This window comes from Ambystoma mexicanum, chromosome 2p, assembly GCF_040938575.1.
Source record: "Ambystoma mexicanum isolate Mex_15411 chromosome 2p, UKY_AmexF1_1, whole genome shotgun sequence".
In the NCBI taxonomy this organism is placed as follows: Eukaryota; Metazoa; Chordata; class Amphibia; order Caudata; family Ambystomatidae; genus Ambystoma; species Ambystoma mexicanum.
Genome location: NC_090923.1, coordinates 1,164,067,676 through 1,164,087,496, shown reverse-complemented (window position 1 = coordinate 1,164,087,496; position 19,821 = coordinate 1,164,067,676). Strand labels below are relative to the sequence as shown.

At 48.2% G+C, this 19,821-nt stretch overlaps 1 protein-coding gene across 5 annotated transcripts in view; it reads left to right on the top strand.

The window, feature by feature from the left end:
* The window catches only part of HUWE1 (HECT, UBA and WWE domain containing E3 ubiquitin protein ligase 1), a 2,445,223-nt gene that overhangs the window by 2,104,427 nt on the left and 320,975 nt on the right, over positions 1-19,821 (top strand). For all 5 annotated transcript variants that reach the window (XM_069645305.1, XM_069645304.1, XM_069645303.1 and 2 more), the window contains exon 68: positions 16,055-16,170. In XM_069645305.1, coding sequence (XP_069501406.1) covers positions 16,055-16,170 — 116 coding nt within the window. The remainder of the gene's footprint in view (positions 1-16,054; positions 16,171-19,821) is intronic.

Below are 19,821 nucleotides of genomic sequence, written 5' to 3'. Positions count from 1 at the left end.
GAAATCCTCCATGACGGTCTCACAGGACCTGACTTTCCTGGGTTTTCGTTGGAACACGATCGACTGCCGAGTGTATCTGACCGGGGACAGAATGGCGGATCTGTTGGCCACGTGTCAGATGTTTGCGCAGTCGGAGAGCATGTCGGCCTGGTGGTTCCAGAGGCTTCTGGGCCTTATGGCTTTGTGTGTACTGGCTCTTCCCCTTGCTCGTCTCAAAATGAGACGGACCCAGATGGCTCTTCGGAGTTCCTGGCGTCAGGCTGTGGACCCGGATTCCAAGCGGATGATGATTCCGGATTCCATGAGTGGACTTGGACTGGTGGTCATCTCTCAGCAACCTGTCAGTGGAAGCGGGCTTTCAGGACCCAGCCCCCATGGTGACGATCACGACGGACTCCTCCCTTTTAGGGTGGGGTGCGAAGTTAGATCTTCTTCAGGTCTTGGACCTCTGGTCCCCTCAGGACAAGCTCCTGCACATAAATCATTTGGAGCTTCTGGCGATCTTTCTGGCGCTCAAGGCGTTCAGACCGCTCATTGTCAACAAGGTGGTCCGCATAAGAACGGACAATGGCGTGTCAATGTATTACATAAACAAGCAAGGGGGAACGAAGTCTCCCCCTCTCGTGGACCTGTCCATCCAGATTTGGGAGTGGGCCATGCTTCATGGGATCTGGCTGCTTGCAGTGCACATCCCGGGCCAGCTGAATGTCACTGCGGATGCCCTCAGCTGGCGGACAGTGGTCAGCTACGAGTAGGAGTTGAAGGCAGAGATCCTCTCATGGATTTTCTCGAGTTGGGGCACACCGGAGGTGGACCTCTTCGCCACGGCGGTAAACAAGAAGTTTCCTCAGTACGCCTCCAGAGGGGGGCTGAGAGCCTCCTCTCTTGGGGACGCTCTTGAGATTCCATGGTACAAGATGAGAGCTTACGCCTTCCCGCCTCTCCCCCTAGTTCATCGAGCAATTTGGAAGTTGAAGAGCTCTGTCAACTGTTCTCTTCTACTGATAGCTCCGTGGTGGCCGGCCAGGTTTTGGTTTTCAGAACTTCAATACCTGTCGGTGTGTCCGCCGATCAGGTTACCAGTAACTCCCGATCTTCTTCACCAAGGGGAACAACAGATGTGGCACCCCGCCTAACAATCGCTCAACTTGGCGGCATGGTGCCCGAGTTCAAGTCTCTAGAGCGTTTGGGCTTGTCTGCGGATAACATGCGCATTATCCAGGCAGCCAGGAAACCCTCGACCAGATCCCAATACAGGAGTAAATGGCTCAGGTTCTGTCATTGGTGTTTGGAGAAAGAATTGGACCCAAGGGTGGCAACGATTAACACAGTGCTGTCCTTCGTATCCTCCCTAGCAGAGTCAGGGGTTCATGTTCTGTCTTGCAGGACTTATATCTCAGCGGTTTCCGCTTACCTCTCTACAGACTGGTGTTCTTATTCTCTAACTAACCTGGTGATGAAGAGACATTTTGCTGGCTTGACACGCATCTACCCTCCGGTTTGTAGTCTGCATCCGCCATGGGACCTAAATGTCGTCCTGACGGCGATGTGCCATAAACCCTTTGAGCCAATGGCTACGGTTGACCTAAAGTACGTGTCCTGGAAAGTGTCCTTTCTGGTCGCCGTTACGTCAGCGAGGAGAGTGAGTGAGTGAGCTCCAGGCATTGTCGGTGAAGCATCCTTTCTTGGTCTTTCACATGGACAAGGTAGTCCTTCAGACGAACCCAGCTTTCCTACCAAAGGTAGTGACCGAATTCCATCTGAATCAGTCGATTTCCCTTCCGGTCTTTTTTCCGAACCCTGCCTCGGAGTCGGAAAGGGTTCTACACTGCCTGGATGTCCGAAGAGCTCTTAAGTTCTACCTGGACAGGACTTCCGAGCTTCAGAGTTCTTCCCAACTTTTTGTGACCTTCGGTAACCCTCAGGGCAGGCCGGCGTCTAAGGCATCTATTTCCAGATGGATTGCCGCCTGTATCACAGAGTCTTTCACCGTCCAAAAGCTGAAACCTCCTAAAGGTATCCATGCACACCTGGTGCGGGGTAAGGCAGCCGCGGTTGCTTTTCAGAAGTATGTTCCCTGGGAGTCCATCGCTAAAGCGGCTACTTGGGCCTCCCCATCTGCTTTCTGTAAGCATTACTGCCTCGATATGAGCTCTAGAGCTGACGCTCAGTTTGGCCAGGCTGTGCTGAAGAACCTGTTTCAGTAAGGGGTTTTTCCATCCACCCATAGTTCCTGTAAGGAGTGCTAGCGAATCTCCCATAAGTATGGAGGAAAGGGGACGGGACGTAGGAGTATTACCAGGTTACTCACCGTAGTGACCACCTTACTCCTAGTTCATAGTCCCCTTTCCTCCATACGCCCACCCGCCGTCCCCTCTAATAAGGTTCCTCTGTTATTGCTAATGGGTCTTTGACCCTGCAATAGAAAAGGACTGATGGGCGATGCGCGGGGCGGAGCCAAGGTGGGCGGGGTTACGGCCGCGTGCCGGGCCTCGCGCAGGAAAGAAAGGAGGGACACATTTTTGAAAAAAATGTGGGTGCTTTTTACAAAGTGCTCCGGTCCTGTCCCACAGGACGGAGAGATGTCCCATAAGTATGGGGGAAAGGGGACTATGGACTAGGAGTAAGGTGGTCACTACGGCGAGTAACCTGGTAAGACTTTCGCCTGTCCTGGCTCCCTGAATAACTCTTATTCCCTCTGACTGTGTGTTAAGCCCTCTTGGGTTAACTTGCTTTGCATAGTACTTACCTGCTTCAGAATATTGGTGAGACTCTTGTTTTATTCTAATCTGTTTCTTTGACATACTCCTAAGTATTGCCCTAAATGCAAAAGTGATATATTAATGTCCACCGTGTCCTAACTTTTGAAGTCACCTGAGGGTGTAGGAAATGTCTGTGTGCCATCCCAAATGGGTGTTTACTAATTTAGGGAAACTAAGAGTGTATTTTGGAGTGCATCTGTGTGTTACTATTATATTGCCCCTTCTGAAGAAGGCTTACTCAAACTGACTGTTAAATTAATAATTGTTTAATCAAGAAACCTTGTATGTAAGATTTTATGTAAGATTTTATTTGTATACTTATCTCTGTGTAACTCACCTACATCTCACATTGACCCATCTTGAGATAAACCTCGCTGCTCAACACGCTACCAACCTGTGAGTACAGACTTATACCGAAGCTTGGGTTCCTATTGCCAGGAGGTCAGGGTTGTTGTAGTCCACCCACAGGGTACTTCATACAATCGTGCCTAACAGTAATCTCAAGTCATAAAAATACAATTCAATGAAAGAGTGATTCTGTGAATCATTGATGAATACCAGTCTTCAAATAGAGGTACCTGAATACTTCATGTGTAATCATGGGAACCTCATGTTACAATAAAAAGTGGCAAGAATTAATGAAAAAATACATGAGTCTGAATCCTGTAAGAATAAAATACATAAAGAAGGACATCTAAATAAACTCATGTATCCACTAAAAGTAGCAGGAATATAGTGCCTGTAGTAGGCAGAAGAATCTGCCCTAAAACTGGCCTATCATTGCTGTTGTAAGCATGCACGTACTTGAAGTAACGTCACAGCAGTGTGTGATGTCGCACAAGTACACAATCATACCGCAAGAATGTGGTGACGCTGCTAGCCATGGAGATGTACTGTAACACCAGAATAGACTGAAAAAGCTTTTTTTTTTAAACTAATGAATCAAAAGACCATGCAGTTATGTAAACAAGAGAATAATAGAATGGATGTATAAAAGGATCTGTGTGAATGAACCGGATAAACTAAAGAAAGGGCGAGAAACAAATTATAACATCTGTAAAAAATGAAAAACACCATAGAAAAGCAAGACACATTGCATTCCTCATTCATGTCCAGGGGGGCCACCAAATCTAGTCGATCAATCCTGTATACTTCTCTGCAAATTAGTTTTCTATGAATGTCTTCAATAGGTTTAGCAAATTTAAATGTACCACTCTTCTTAATCTTGAACACCCCAATCTTCTTGGACCTGTGTGTGTCTACCACTAGATATCTCAAGCTGTTTCTACGCTTGAACGTAAATACTGGTGGACACCTAAAAAGATTGATGCCTATTGTCTGTTATCTATCTTCAAATGTTTAAGAATGATTTTCTTGATCTTTTTCCTTTGTACATAATATTTAGAAATAAAAATCAAATCAGCAGTGCTTCGTGGGTTGAGTCATATCGGTTTCCCTAGGTATAGCTGATATGATATTGGGATACATTCTTTGCTCTGATAGCCAAGATGTTCAAATGTATCATTCTTTTTGTCTAGTTTAACAAATCTTTTTTCATTGAGACTAATGATCCTTTTCACTCTCGGATGACTGTATGGTAAGTTTTTAATATAATTGGGCACGTTGAAACGAAGACGGTTTAATATGTTCCTTTCTCTAGGAGGTTTTTCAGAACCACTTCCAGTATAGGGTTTTTGGAAGGCAACCTTAGTGGACCATCCTTTGTGGACCTGCAGAAGTTTAACAAATGCTAAGCAAACTCTCACTTGGCAACAAGGCTGGTCCGTAAGGCTTACAGATTAGGAGCTTGATGTGAAGTACAGTTAACCTACTAATTGGATTGTCGGGCAATATATTGTCCACAAAGTTAAGTATAGCAATACTTATTTAAAGTAGATACATTAAGCTAGAATACTGAAAGAAAGAAACTAGAATATATTTATATACAATCGTAGGTATCCAAGTGTTGCACACACACTTTAGAATGAATGCACTTATGGTTGATTACTGTTACAATCACCTGAAGTTGGAGTGGGGGGGGGGTTGGGGAGAGTAGGGGGGGGGGGAGATTTTAAAACCAGTTAGGCCATAAAAAATGATAACGCAGCACCAGTCCACAGTGACTAAACGTCTAATGGATTCCTTCCTGGCACTAATTCCTCATCTAAGATTTCTTTCCTATCATCACTAGCAGATCTTGGAAACATTTTCTCTCACCTGGCTCCAGACAGAAAATTCAATATAAATGCCACGCACGGTGCCCTATGACCTCTGTTCCATTTTTCTGTATGCCCAGCATGTTTCTCGTGAACACTTCAATGCCTCAGAAATATTTTGATGCACCTTTGAAGAAATTCTTTTAAATCTTAAAAAATAGTTGTCTATGTACACGCCGAAGCCCTTGGGGTTATTAATTAAAAAAGTCAGAATTGCAACACCAAAATGTCACTGAACGGCCCACACCGAATCGTTCTGTGGTGCCTCTTTGCCAACCATGTTGTGAGTGATTGTGGCTCATACCAGAACATCCCGCCTAAAGCCTTAAAGTAAAGAGCATTCAAATTGCCACTGGATCACTCGGCTTCAAAGTTGCCCAGTATGTTACTGTTGAATTGTATATCCGATAAGGCAAAGGCTCCTTGATCGGAAAAACTGCAGGAAAGGGAGACAAAACGGTACAAAATGCACTGAAAGAGATCCCGCTTAAGGTGAGACTCCCGACATTCATTCTTTGTCCTCGACGATGAGGCCCTTTTCCACAGATTCAACCCTTGACACACTGGTACATTTTCATGTAAAATCTGCTTTGTCAGAAAAGTGCCTAGAGTGCTGCTTAAAAATGTTACAGGTCTTCGACAAAGCTAGTCTGCCCATTTCCTCCACTTTGGTGAAGAAAACAGTTTAACCCCAGTGTGCTCAAAAAAGCCGGCAGTCTTGGAGTACCATCATCCTCGTGAGCCTAAGAGCCCGGGAATGGTAAAAGCCTCGGACAGAATTAAAGAGCTCTCAGCGCCACCAGTGTCCTCAGCGGCTGCCATGGTGTTCGATGCTTTACCATGCCAACTCAGAGAGGCCCATTGAAATACGCTGTCGAGGAGCCCATGACTTTGAGGTTTATCACTAAATCTGGAATGGATCATATGGGCTCTTTACAGGGCATCTTTGACCAAGATGATGGCTCGGCCCTTTCATTTCCGAGCCCCTCAGTCCATCAAAACTCCTTGAGGGGTTTCAAAATGGGGAAGACAGTTTGGTTAGGATAGCATCTATGTTAAAGAATGTTGTTGTCTAGATACCACCCCAGAGGTTGGCATTCCTCCCTCAGGCTGATCCTGATGCTCAGCCCAGTGTGGCATTGTTAGGATTGATTTCTAGAATCTGGCCTGGTGGACAGATTTTGGGAGGCCGTCCTAGATATAGTGAAAGGGAACAATGAGAGGTTAGCAAAAAACCCAATCAAGGTAGTTTATGGAGAGCAGTCAAGGCTTATTCTCAGAGTATGAGTGGTGTCAGGGGCTCTCAATGATTTGTAGAGTATGGCACACACTAATTCGATTTAGATAGTAAGTAGAAAACATTTATTATAGGCCTTCTGGTAACACTGTGAAATGAATCTAACAAGTAGTATTATCGAAATGTGTGCATTCACCAATGGTTCAAATGTACATGAAATGACTTCAACAACAAAGGTGGGGGGGGCGCTGTTGCGCACGATGGAAATGGCCGCCTGATTCCAGAGCTCCCGCTCCACTAAGATATCCTGCGCCATATAATCCGTTTTAACATTGCCTGCGCATCCTAAACGTTCTGGGAAGGTAGCCCAGCCATCCGTGGTGGGTCAGTCGAACTCCTTTGAATCAGAGGCCAGGAACGCCGGAGATACAGCCCCAGGCAGATCGGCCGACACACGAGGCTGAATATATCCTGCGCCGAGCTCCAGGGAGATCCATGCGAGTGCCGCTGCGCGACTGAAGGACCGAGGCCCCTGATGGGAGGAGCCTAAACTGCGGCCCAGGCCCTACGCCCTGCTGGTAATACGCTGCGGTCTCTGGGTTGGCCGTGACGCGGGTGGTTCAGTCGGACGAACCGACCCACGTTCCAGTCTGGCCCCGGTGTGTGGCGGCCCGCGGCCGTTAAGCTCCAAAAAAAGCCTCTTCCGGAACCTGCATTACGACACGGGGTGAGGCGTGCGGCGGGCCCACGATTCAGGACCGTGAGGAGGCCCGGGGCCAGGAACATCTGGTAAGAAGGCACGGCTGGGCGGCGGATGAGTGGCCGAAAAAGGACACATTATTTTCCGGGGGCAGCGGCTTGCAGGCCCAGCGACAATCCTCACTGAGCCGATATACTTTATCTGCCGTCCCGTTGGATCGGCGAATCCCGGTGGTACACATGCCCCGAATCCATCCCCCGATACCGGCACTGGGCGGGCCCATGCTCGGGTGATCTGCTCCGGCTCCCAGGCACACCGTAGTACGTGCCACGGGACCTCCGGGGGCACAAGCTTGCACTGCTGAATACGGAGCACGTCCCGCGTGGGGGACCAAGCTGGGTGGAGACCCCCAACATATACAGCAGCTGCGGACCGGAGCGGCTCAGAAACCCCCTTAAAACGACACAGAAGTATTAAGCACTTCGAATGCGGTAAGCGTAGAGTACTGCACGTGGGGGGAACACAGTCCATTCGGACCACCAAGTTCCGGCTGGGGGCTCATTGTGTAACCTTCATAACGCCTCTAGCCCCTTAATCTGATCCACTCCCAGGGCTCGGACACTGCATAAGGAGCAAGGGAGGACGGCGAATAGAAATTCGGCTAACAGTATACTGCACCGCTTCGGAACACGATTCCGACAGTATCATGGGCGACCCACAGAAGTCGGGGGGGAAAAAGTTCCAAAACTCGGGGTAAACGGAAGAAAGGCCCAATAGACACTTACAAGGGCAGTCAGACTGGCTACGTCGGCTGACGAGGCCCCCACTACTGAGCCTAGTGAGAATTTAGACAACTTAACCACAATAGTGCAGCATGGTTTCTGCGCTGTCAACACGAAATTAGATGGCATAGTGTCCACTATCGGCTCCTTAAAGGCTAGAGTGGAGAAAGAAAGTTTGCGTATAGCAGAAACCGAAAGCAGGATAAGCACTAACGAAGACACTATCTCACATCGCAGCCGTGACATCACCCAAATCAAAGAAAACATGGCGAAACTACAGAACAAATGCGAGGACTTAGAGTCGCGCTCCAGGAGAAACAATATCCGCGTGGTGGGCATAGCTGAATCTTTTGGCAAAGGCCAAATAGAGAAACAACTCGAGATACTGCTTAAAACCCTGTTTGGACCGGAGTCATTCTCTGAACATTTTTTGGTGGAACGAGCACACCGCACATTGGCCCAGGCACCCAAACCAGGCGCACCACCACGTAGTATAATCGCGCAACTCCTCAACTACAGGCACAGAGATACAATCCTACGTAAGGCAAGAGAGGCGGGCACCCTCCAATATGAGGAAAGTCGCATTCACATTTACCCAGATTTTTCCTGGGGGGGGGGGGTGCAGGCAACCAGAAGATCCTACGAGCCAGTCAAGAGGCTCCTAAGAGAACGGCAGATCCTATATGCTTTGATGTTCCTGGCAAAAATGAGGATTCAGCACGCGGGAAGGGCCCATTTCTTTGAATTTCTGGCCAAAGTCACGCAATATATTGAAACGTCCATACCCCTTCCTCCTAGAGGGGGCAGACCGGCACAAAACAGACCCAGACCTGCAGACTAAGAGACACTTGACTGTCAACCCTTTCTAAGGCTATATTCACGATACGTATCGGATCAAGCTGTACCAGGCAATTTGGTTGGTGGAGTTGTTGGACCTGATCGGTGGCCATGTGAAGCAACATGGCCACCCGCGGAATATTCCATACATTTTGTTGGACACATCGTCAAGTTGGGGGGTGATGATGAGGGTGGGGGGGATGGGACAGGGTGAGGGGTTTGGTGAATTCAGCTCTTGTATTGACTTATGGTGGCATCTTGTTAGAGGTTGGTGCCACTCTACGGAGCCATGTTCATGTGTGAAGTGGTTGGAGGGGACTTGTTGGTTGAAAAGTAAAATTATGGTGGCATCGAGGCTGGCACCGATTGAGTTGCACGATTACTGTAAACCTGTTGAGTTTGACAATGGCTAATGCTCCATTTCAGAGCCCCGGTGTTGGGCTTGCGGTTAAACTCCTGACGTGGAATGTGCGGGGATTAAATAAGGTTAAGGTCAAGAAGATTTCCAACTATGTTGCCAGGCATAATTCCAAATCCTGATGCTACAAGAAACCCATGCAGTAGGATTTAGCAACGCCCATATATTGCCCAGGTGAGGTCCCCTGAGGTTCTACACTGACTATTCATCCCAGTCTAGAGGGGTGATCACGCTTATTCATCCAGGCCTTGGGTTCAGGGTGGGTTGTCACAAGGCTGATCCTCTGGGCAGATATGTCATGGTCTGGGGGGAGGTGGCTACTCAACAAATACTCCTGGTCAACACGTACTGGCCGAACATTGATGACCCTGCTTTTTACATGGATTTATACCAGATAATTATGTCACTTGATGTTCCGAATGTGTTATGGGGAGGAGACTTCAATCTGGCCTTGGACCAGGTTCTTGATAGATCCTCGAAGGTGGTTAGAACCCCAAGTAGGGCAGTACTAAATTTGAGACGTGTTTTGTCACAACTTTTGCTGGTAGATGCATGGCGTGAAACGCATCCTGATTGCAGGGGATATACGTTTTATTCCTCGGTACATGACTCGGAGTCTAGGATTGATTATGTTTCCATGTCTTTGATGGCTGTGGTGGGGGAGTGCGAAATCCTTCCTCAAACTTTGTCAGATCATTCCCCAGTGATGTTGGAACTAGTGTTCTGGAATGCCCCATGCCCTGCAAGGAGGTGGAGGATGCCGGGTGGAATGTTGGGTGACCCGGGAACACTAGAAGCACTCCATGCTGAGATCAGAGTTTCTATCCAACAATGTGGGATCAGTTGACAAATACTCAGTGGTGTGGGAATCCTTCAAGGTCTGGATAAGGGGTGTATTGATGTCCAAAAGTACGGGTATGCTGAAGGCTGTGAGTACCGAGTTGTAGACTATCGAAAGCAAACTAGATGTTCTGGAGAAAACATACACGAACACGTAAGACAAAGCAGTATTAGCCAATATACACACGCACCTTCAAGAGTTTGATAAGTTCGCCATAAGGGAGGTCCGATACGTGGCGGCCCCTATACGCGCGCGCAGATACAGGGAGGGTAACAAGGCTGGCAGGACGCTTTCCAACTTACTCAAGCACGATAGACAACCCACACAGATCACAAGTATACACACTGTACAGGGGAGGGTACTGCTCAGAGATGAAGACATTCATGGGGAATTTATGGAATTCTACAAGGAATTATATTCAAATAAAGATAAGAAAACACTCGCAGAAATTAAGATATACCTTGAGGTTCTCTCCCTTCCTAAACTCCCCGATGAAGAACGCCTAGCTCTAGATCAACCGGTGACTGCAGAAGAGATTGTAGAAGCGGTCAAAGCATTGGCTTCGGGCAGGGCACCAGGGTCGGATGGGTTAGGAGCTGAATTCTACAAAGAATTTCACGAGGAGCTTGTTCCGATACTACTGCAGGTGTGGGAGGAGGCACTTGAGTCCGGCAGGTTACCCCCAACTATGAGAGAAGCTATTAACCGTACTACATAAGCCTAGGCGACCACCACAGGACGTTTCGTCCTACAGGCCCCTGTCACTCATAAATACCGATGCTAAAATATTTACAAAGGTCCTGGCGAATCGGCTTCTGCCGGCAGTCCCTACCCTAGTACATCCTGATCAGAACGGATTTATCCCTGCACGATCTATGGCCCTGAACCTCCGAAGACTCTTTGGCATAATGGCACAAATAGATCCCGCGAGGAGCGCAGTGGCCATATCCCTTGACGCTGAAAAAGTGTTTGATTCTGTCTCATGGGTCTATCTCCTTGCGGTTCTGGAGGCGTTTGGGATGGGGCCCAACTTCATAAGATATATGTGAAATTACTGTACACAGAGCCTGGGGCTCGTGTCCTGACCAATAGAGCCGTTTCCCAGATGTTCCAGTTGGGGAGGGGAACCAGACAGGGCTGCCCGTTTTCGCCCTTGCTGTTCGCATTAACCATTGAGCCAATGGCGGCCGCGGTCCGTCTCAGACATGCGGATAGAGGGATCAAAATGAAGGGATCTACCCAGCTAATATCACTCTATATGGATGACACTCTATTATATGTCAAGGAACCTGAACTCAATATAACACCCATTGTGGCAGAGGTGCAGGAGTTTGCAGATTACTCTGGGTACACGTTAAACTAGGCCAAATCGGAAATATTTCCGCTTACACCGGCCACCCAGTGCCCCACAGTGACAGATGGACTCAAATGGTCTGAAGACCGTATCAGATACCTGGGAAATCTCGTCTCCAGAAATAAGCTTACATTATATTCAGATAACCACGACAGCTCCCTGCAGACTAACAGCCAAGCTCCAGATGTGGGGGCGGCTCCCGATCTCTTTAGTCGGACGAGTCGCTATTCTTAAAATGGTTATCCTACCTAAACTTCTTTATCTATTTGTCAACATCCCTATATGGCCTGGCAGAGCCTTCGCCAAACTCAGATCCATGGCGGTAACATTTCTCTGGAACGGTAAGACAGCGAGGATAAGCTGGGAAAAAAATGACAGAACCCTATTCTTCGGGAGGTATATCAGCCCCTGATTTCGAGCTTTACTATTATGTGGCCCAGGCTCAATTTGCTAAATATTGGTACAATGACGAGTACAGCACACCCCATGCATGGATAGAAGAATATACTGCACATCCCACAAACATACAATCAGTCATTTTTGATCCACGCTATAGAGACGCGTGTGAATACAATCCAGTTAGCTGCACAGTCAGGGCATGGGAAGCTATATACAAAAGGCTTAGACTTGAGGCCCCCTTTAACCCTGAGATACCTCTGTGGAACTTTCTGGGAATTCCTCCTTCATATGACACGAGCATACAGGAATCCTGGGACCCTAACTGTGAAATGAAGCTTGGTGACATGTTTGTCAATGGCACGTTTTCAGACCTGGGTCTGTTGCTGAGGGCGCTGGGAGATGGTCCACTGAAAACGCTGCAATATTACCGTATGAGATCTGCATTTCAAAAAAGGTGGCCTCTCTTCCCGGACGAACCTCCACCACATCCATATATACAACTAGTGACAGCTAAAAATGGCATGGGAATCTCTAGGCTATACACTGAAGTCCAGACCCACACCCCCACAGCGAATCAGATAAGGGAGCGGTGGGAGGCAGACTTACAAGTTCCCATTGAAGAGAAGTAATGGGCCAGATACTGTTCACTAACTAAAAAGATCTCACTTAACTCTGGCCGGAGGTTGATCCAATTTAAAATTCTAAATAGATTACATTACACGCCGGCCAGGATCGCTAAGTTCGCACCGGATGCCTGCCCCAAATGCAATGCTCCTCAGGCCGGTTCCTTTCATATGTACTGGGACTGTCCGGTGGTTGTGGGGTTCTGGAGGGCAATAGCAGAAATGTTGGAAGAAATAACTCAGGTTCCCCCCGATTTGACCCCCCAGAAATATCTGTTTGGGGACATAGGCAAGCACTCAGAAAAAATCAGAAGACTATTCAACATTTCATGTGCGGTTGCCAAAAAATGTATTTTATTGAAGTGGAAAAGCGCTCTGCCACCCAGCATGAACCAATTCCTACAAGAATTGACACATGTCAATGAGTCAGAGGAGCAGTTTGTTTTGACCCAACCTTCAACGTGCAGACCCAAAGACATTTGGGGTCCGTTTAGAGTTTACCTGTGCAATATGATTACTGATGATGACCTGTCACCATGATATTGTTTTGTTAAACTGCATTGAACCAATTTATTCCTGTTGTACTGTGAAATGAACTGTGCAATGGTGGGGTTGGCCTTTTTGTTACCACTAATAAAAAAGAGTATATAAAAAAACAAAACAAAGGTAAGTAGATTAGATGTAATAAATGATACCATCAACTTGCATGTCAATAACATAACTTAAACAATCCAAACCCTAAGAAGAATGGGGCCTGGTGCCCAAAAGTCACAGGAGCCACAATGTTAGTCAACAGGATGGTGCCTCTGCAGTTAAGTGTTAATGTACTTGTGTTGGTGATAGCTCCAAAGATTCTTCAACAATGTTACTAAAGATAAGTAAATGTTTTCTTGTACTTCAGGATACCCGACCAGGTACAATGACCAAAAGTTGAGTGGAATAGAAATTAGGAAACAGCAGGACATATTCCCAATTCCCTCCTATGGAGGCGAAGGAGGGACAGTGATACTGCGTTTACTTACCCTTTGACTGATTTTCCCAGATTTCATTGTGGATTGTTGGAGGGTCGCTGGGGGCTCTTTCTTTCACCATTGGTTCCGGTGAGAGGTGACCAGGAGTTGCGAGTTTGAGGATTCTTCCGGTCTGGTGCATCTGCAAGATGCAACCTCTGTTGATGAAGAAATGCAAGAAACACTGATGCAGATATTCTCAGGATACTTTACAGTTTGGAGAAAGTGGAGTTCCAGCTACGTTCTCTGCACACAAGCAACGACAGGCGTCCTTCCAGTCTCAGACGAGCTTGTGGCAGCAATTATATTTTTACAATTTTTGTTTTATTTCTAGTGTGTACATCCACGTTGACCATGTACGGCTCGTAAATGTGGCTAGTGCCCTATAATGGCCGCGTCACAAGAGTTTTGCTTCTTTCGCAGGCTTGTGTGTGTGGCGCCAAGAAGGGGGTGGAAGGTGGTCCCATTCCACATCCCTGGTGCCTGAAAGTCTGGATGTGGTGTATCGGTGAAACCAACAGTGGTCCCTGATTGGACCTTTGCTGGCTGTTTGAATGCTGCAGATCCCTTACCATTGGGCTCGGACTTGGTTCCAGCAGGATTTTGGATAAGAGGATTCCTCCTGCAGCCATTTCTTCAAATCAGCGTTGGAGCCAAGAATCCTTTGTAAAAAAAAAAAAAAAAAAGCAGCCGAATGAAGATTCGAAGAAGACTCCTGAAGAGGCCCACCATCCCTTCCTGTGTCTGGCCCAGCAAAGCCCTTTGGATGACTAGATCTGCGAATGCCTGTGCGGTGCTTCATCCCCTGGTTTGTTGGGACCAGCCAGTCTCAATGTGTTCTCGAGGATCCGGCTTTCCTGGGCCTTCAGAAGTGTCCCCAGACCACCCAGTGGACTGACCAGCTAGCCAGTCTGCTACCTCTCTAGAACCGTCGCTGTTCCATGTTTGCAGTCAGAATTTCGGTAGTCTCCTTCATGCTGAATTTAGGATACCAGCTTCAAGGGATCCTGCACTGAAAGGTCGTCTTCAACTGTGGCAGGAGGGTCGCCTGCCGTTGTCTGTCTGTGTGTGGTGGCCGTCACTGGAACTCTCCTTCCCCCATCTTGTGAAGTGTCCTGAAAATGGAGGTTTTTTTTGTTAAAAAATATTCGTATAAACCCCCATCGTAAAAAAATCTGTCGATGAAATGACATAGAACCATGGGCAAGTGGAACCTGAAAGTGAGTGTCTTTCCCCTTAGGGGGGGGGGACAAGGACTTTGATTCCTATGAGGGACTCCCTAGATTGCCCAACAGATCAGCGTGTATGCGACTACCTGCTGAGAAGAATGTACCATCTTTATATTTGGCTGTAGGCAATGCTGAAGTGAATTTAAAATAAAGAGGAAAAGACGATGTCTCTTAGACAAGATGTATATCTGAGATGAGGGGAGGAAGGAGGAGTAGAGTATATTTTGCAGGATAAGCCGCCTGACGAGATTGGGCCTTGGAGGGGCAGAATAAAACCTGTGACTTTCGTATCATTGATGAACGACGCACTGAGACGCCCAGAGTCCAGCGAGAACAGCAATGGGGAAACTGCTGCCTGAGAAGAAAGAAGTACTGGAGACCATTACGCTTGGTAGAAGGGAAAAGGTTTTGTGAGAAGAGAGAATGGTTAAAGCCAAGCCCCAGCACAGCTTCTAAGGAACATGAGAAAATACTATCAAGAGAGACAGATGATGGAAGCACATAAAAGAAATAACCCAGGAGTGGGGGATTTTAAAAGGGGATCAAGTCCCACACAAAGTAGCCAAGGGTACATTAAGAGACTGTGAAAGTGTCCTAAGTGAAGACATAAGTGTGGGACCATCTCAAAACAAGCTGTAAGCAGCATAAGCTTAAAGAGAGCACCAAGCCGCAAAGTGTTTTACAAGAGCTCCTGGAGGACATGTCCAGAGTTTACCAAAGAAGATTGCATAAAGAAACTCAAGTATAAGAAAGAGACCTTTCCGTACAGAGACTATAAGGAACTACGAGAAGTACAGGGGAAGGAAGATGTACTCTTGGCTGAGATTAAGTTGGTTAAACTAGTGGTAGGGGTTAGGAAGAGTTAGGTTTGGACCAAGCACATATTTACTCTGGGACCTCCTGACAACAAACGATCACCCTTAGTTTTTTTAGATAGTCAGGGTGATCCCTTTAGCAATAGGGACAGATAGGCATTGTAATGAAATTATATGAAAAAGAGTTCATAATGTCCGAATCCTCCTTCAGACCCGCCACACTAATTAAATGTCTTTTTGATCAAGCGTTGCCACTACAGCCGGTATGTTTAGTTCAACATTAGGGAGTGTGACAAACAGCTGGTGCAAAATTTGTGTTGCTCTTCTGGGAGCAAATCCAGCCCATTCAGTATTCTCAATAATGGCATGTGTTGCATTAGGCAACATTTTGGTATTTTAACAAAAATCTGTCTTTGTCAACAGTCTATCCGAAAAAGAACTCTGAAGGCTTACTGGGATAATGCAATACCACCACCATTGTTATCCTTGTGGTCTCTGGCAATATCCTCGCTGCTATATTGCTGAATGGCCTCTGCGCGCTTTTATCTATTCGCATATAGGTCTTGGTAATATTAAAATATAGCATTCGTTTTATCCTCTGTGTCTAGAACAGATTAACCCCATATTGTTACTATGCCTGTGTTGCCCTTCATCGTATCAGTTAGTCTTCCTGAAGTGCTACAATCCCTTCACATGCCACAGTGTGTTCTTGCCCTCATTGCACAAGTTTGAACTTTGTGAGCTACATTTTCATCCTCTAAATAGGAGAGATTTATCAACCACAAAATCTTTTTCTATCCAAATGATAACAGTTTGTTTTTATTTGAACAGCTATTGCCAGGAACAGCAAATCCCCAGCTAAAGCCAGTGACAGCAACCCGAGTGGCACAACCGACAAGATTGCAGTTTCTGGCCTGACAGAAAAGCAGCTTCAGCTTTCAGTAGAGGTGAGCTGTTCTCTGCACTTATTAATATGAGATGAAAGACGCCAATTGTTTTTAGCCGCTGTTGTTTGTCCAGTTGCACAAAAAGGCTACGGACTTGGTGCACTGGTACCTTTCATAGATTCACATGCGACCCACCTGCCTACCCTGCTCATGTTTTCACATTCACATGCGCTGTGCTAATCTGAAGTTGGCCTCCACGGTTGGAGCTAAGGGAGTCTTTAGTATGACTAAAGTGGATGCAGTTTCAAATTTAATTGAACACTGCCTTAATATTACTGAGGATTCCCAGCCTGATTTGGAATATTCAAACAGCATGTGAATCTATGAAAACTAACAATGTTGAGCAGGAGCTACAGGTAAGTAACTTTTAAAGATATTCTTTTTTGCACCTTTTCCTCCCTTGATTTCTCTGGGATCCCATTATTTTTGCTTGTTTTGAACCGTGTCCTGACAGTTTGGAGGTTAGTAAAGCTTTTTGGTTTACTTCCCTTGCCTGTTTTCATCATTCTTAAGGGGAAACTGACTAGTCCCTAAGACTGTCAGTACTGAGAGCAGCCCTGCAGATATGGGCGTATCAGACACTTCTCCAGCTTGGAGTCTGACATGGATTCACATGCTCAAGAATATTCCCGTCGTCAAGCTAGGAATGTGTGGTAAAAAAAAAAGTTTCACTTTAGTTTATAAATGGTCTTTCGCCTATAAACCAATCACTGAGCTCTGGTTCATACTGCCCTCAGCCAACGACTGCCCTCTCCCTGTGCCCCTCCTCTGGCAGCCATCTTCAGATTTTTACCGCACATCCAAGTGTTGGGAGTCCTTGTGTTTCACTATTAGAGCTTTCTCAGTTTTTTCACGTTTTTTGCTACAGAATTCCTATTTTTGTTCGATCAAGCCAGTTTGCTCTATCAGTTTCTTCATCCGACTAACTGGGATCTGTTTTTCAGCATCTTTCATTGCCCCTCAAGGGCAGAATCGTCGAGTGTTCTTCGAAGTTTCCAGAAAACCATCGGGCCTACACCGCACGCCAGACCACGTCGGAGAAGGAGGGCGGTGCTTCCCTTTCCAAGCTCTGCACCAGCTGCGGTTTACGGAATGTTTTCGTGGAGGACAAGCATTCCCAGTGCCTTTTATTGTCTTCACCCGACGCACAAGGAGGAAGATTGCGAGATCTGCTGTGGCTTATAAAGCGCACAATGAGGATCGACGCAGCAGGCTGGCAGCGTTGCTCAAATCCAAGGCCCCTGTCCCGTGTGGTTCACAGAGGCATGCCTCCTCCGAATCCAGCCAGCCAGAGCAGGCTTCTAAGTCCTTTGAGTGCGTTCCTTCCATGGGGGCTAAGACCAGGCCAAGCAATGCGAGTCTGGCTCCGTCAGGGTCCCCGCGCAAGAGGGTCCTGCGATGGCCAGGGCACGTTCATCATAGTTCTCAATCTCCAGCCATCGCTTAAGTTCTTCGTAGAAGAGAAAGTCAGCTACCCCAGGGAAGCTGCAAGAGAAATCAGAGAAGGCCAGACAGGACAAGGTGTCCGTCTGAACTGCCTGTGAAGGCCCAGGTGATACCGGCTAAGACGTCCTCTTCTATCGAGCTGGTGGCGGCCGCCATTTCGAAGGCAAAAGGGGCTGACCCGGTCCAGGGTACCCAGACAGCAGCTAGGGTGGCGCCTCCTCCCAGACGGGAGGCTTCGGCCAAACCAGTGGATGAGACCATGGAAAGGAGGATGCCCTTAGTCCGAGGCCGACTTCTCAGGACCCAAAAAAGGGTGTGGAAGCACTCCAGGGCACATGTAGTTCTTCTTCCAGCAAGTAGGATGAAGGTTCCGCCCACACAATCCCAGACATTGGAGATGACAGCAACGTCGAGGGGGTAGAACCCCCCCCACCCCCAGAGGGGGCGACAACATCGGCGGTGATGGCCCCAGCGACCCGACTCCCCAGGCACCTCCGAGATCTGCCGCATGATACTCTCTCGACCCTCCACATGCTGATGTTGGAGATGCAGAAGAGTATGCCGACGGTGCCACCTTCTGCACCACTGGGGCTGACCCAGTTAACACCTGGGCCACCACCACCACCACCGTAGAAAAGGAAGAGGTACCCTACGTGCCCAATCCAGCCGCCAGTGCCCCCACACTCTACCGAGGGACACTGGGACGGACACCGACGACAGCGGCATCTCTCTGCTCCCAAGGGCTTCTACCCTAGACGAAGTGGGCTCCTTCCACTCCATGATCACCCGCGCATCGGAACTCTTCCAGCTCGTGCCGTAGAAGACCATGGAGGGCTTCCTTTGGCAACACCAGGAGGCAAAGAGAAAGACCATCCTGGCAGTGCCCCTCCTGGATGACGTCTGGGATGAAGGTCTGGCGCCGCTGCAAAACTGCTACTCAGCCCCGGTGAAGAGAGACCGGCTAGAGAACAAATAGCGGGTGCCGGAGTCTGCACCCAAGTGTCTGCGGTCACAGCCATCACCAGACTCTGTGGTCTCGGCGTCTGCGTGGAAGATGTCGTACAACCCGTTGTCCTTAGCCTCCATTCCCCCGCTCAGCCAGTGGAAGAAGTTGGATGCTGTGAGTAGAAAGGTCATCTACGGCGACGGTCAAGGCAGCTAATGCTTTCGCTATCCTGGCCAGTTATGACCGAGAGTTATGGTACAAGATGGCCTTGATACTGGATTTCTCCCCGAAGACAAAACGGGTTGTGACGATGGAGATCCTCCAAGAGGGCGAGGTGGTGTCGGAGCACGGCATCACCATGGCCCTGGACATCGCGGGCACAGGGTTCTGCCAGATAGGAAACAGGGTTTGCCTCAGTCGTCCTGGCTGGCCAGCAACTTTAGGCAAGCGGTTCAGACGAGGGTCCTGGACATGCCGTTCAACAGAGACCATCTCTTCGGAAAGGCCATAGATGATTCACTTCAGGCCATCAAGACCGACACACAGACAGCCTGGGCCCTGGGCACGCTGCAACAGCTCCGTCCGTCCTTTCGTTCCTCAGGGGGTAAGTCGGGCCGATCTTTGAAGAGTTTTGGTGGGGGATCATCTTACCGCCAGCCCTCCGATTCCACGACCCAGGAAGCCTACAGGGGTCGTTCCAAGGACTTCAGAGGTGTCTGTCTTCGTCAAGGCTCCCAAGGCGCTGTGCTGGCCTCCAAGCAGGACTGAACCGGCCAAGACGTCCGGCCTGCACCCCGGTGGGAGGCCGACTGGCGAACTTAGTCAGCGTGTGGGAAAACATCTCCACCGTTCGATGGGTGATGGATGCTCTCGCTCACAGACACACTTGGGAGAAACACGTCCCTCAGCTGCGGCTAGGGGTTTGGGTCGTGTTGAAAAAAAGGGGCGATAGAGCTGGTTCCGAAGCAACTCCGGGGCTCTGAAGTTTACTCCAGACACTTCTTAGGGAGAAAGAAGGCCGGGGGCTGGAGGCCCATTTTCCATCTACGTCGACTCAACAAGTGCATCATGTCCCAAAAATGTAGGATGGTCACGTTGCAGCACGTGCTCGGTCAGCTGGAGGAGGCAGACTTTGTCGTCGCTGGATCTAGAGTACGCTTACTTCTACGTCCCCATTCACGAAAAACATAGCAAATTCCTGTACTTAGTCGTACAGTGGGATGGAATACACGTGTACCCATACCTTGACGTCTGCCTCA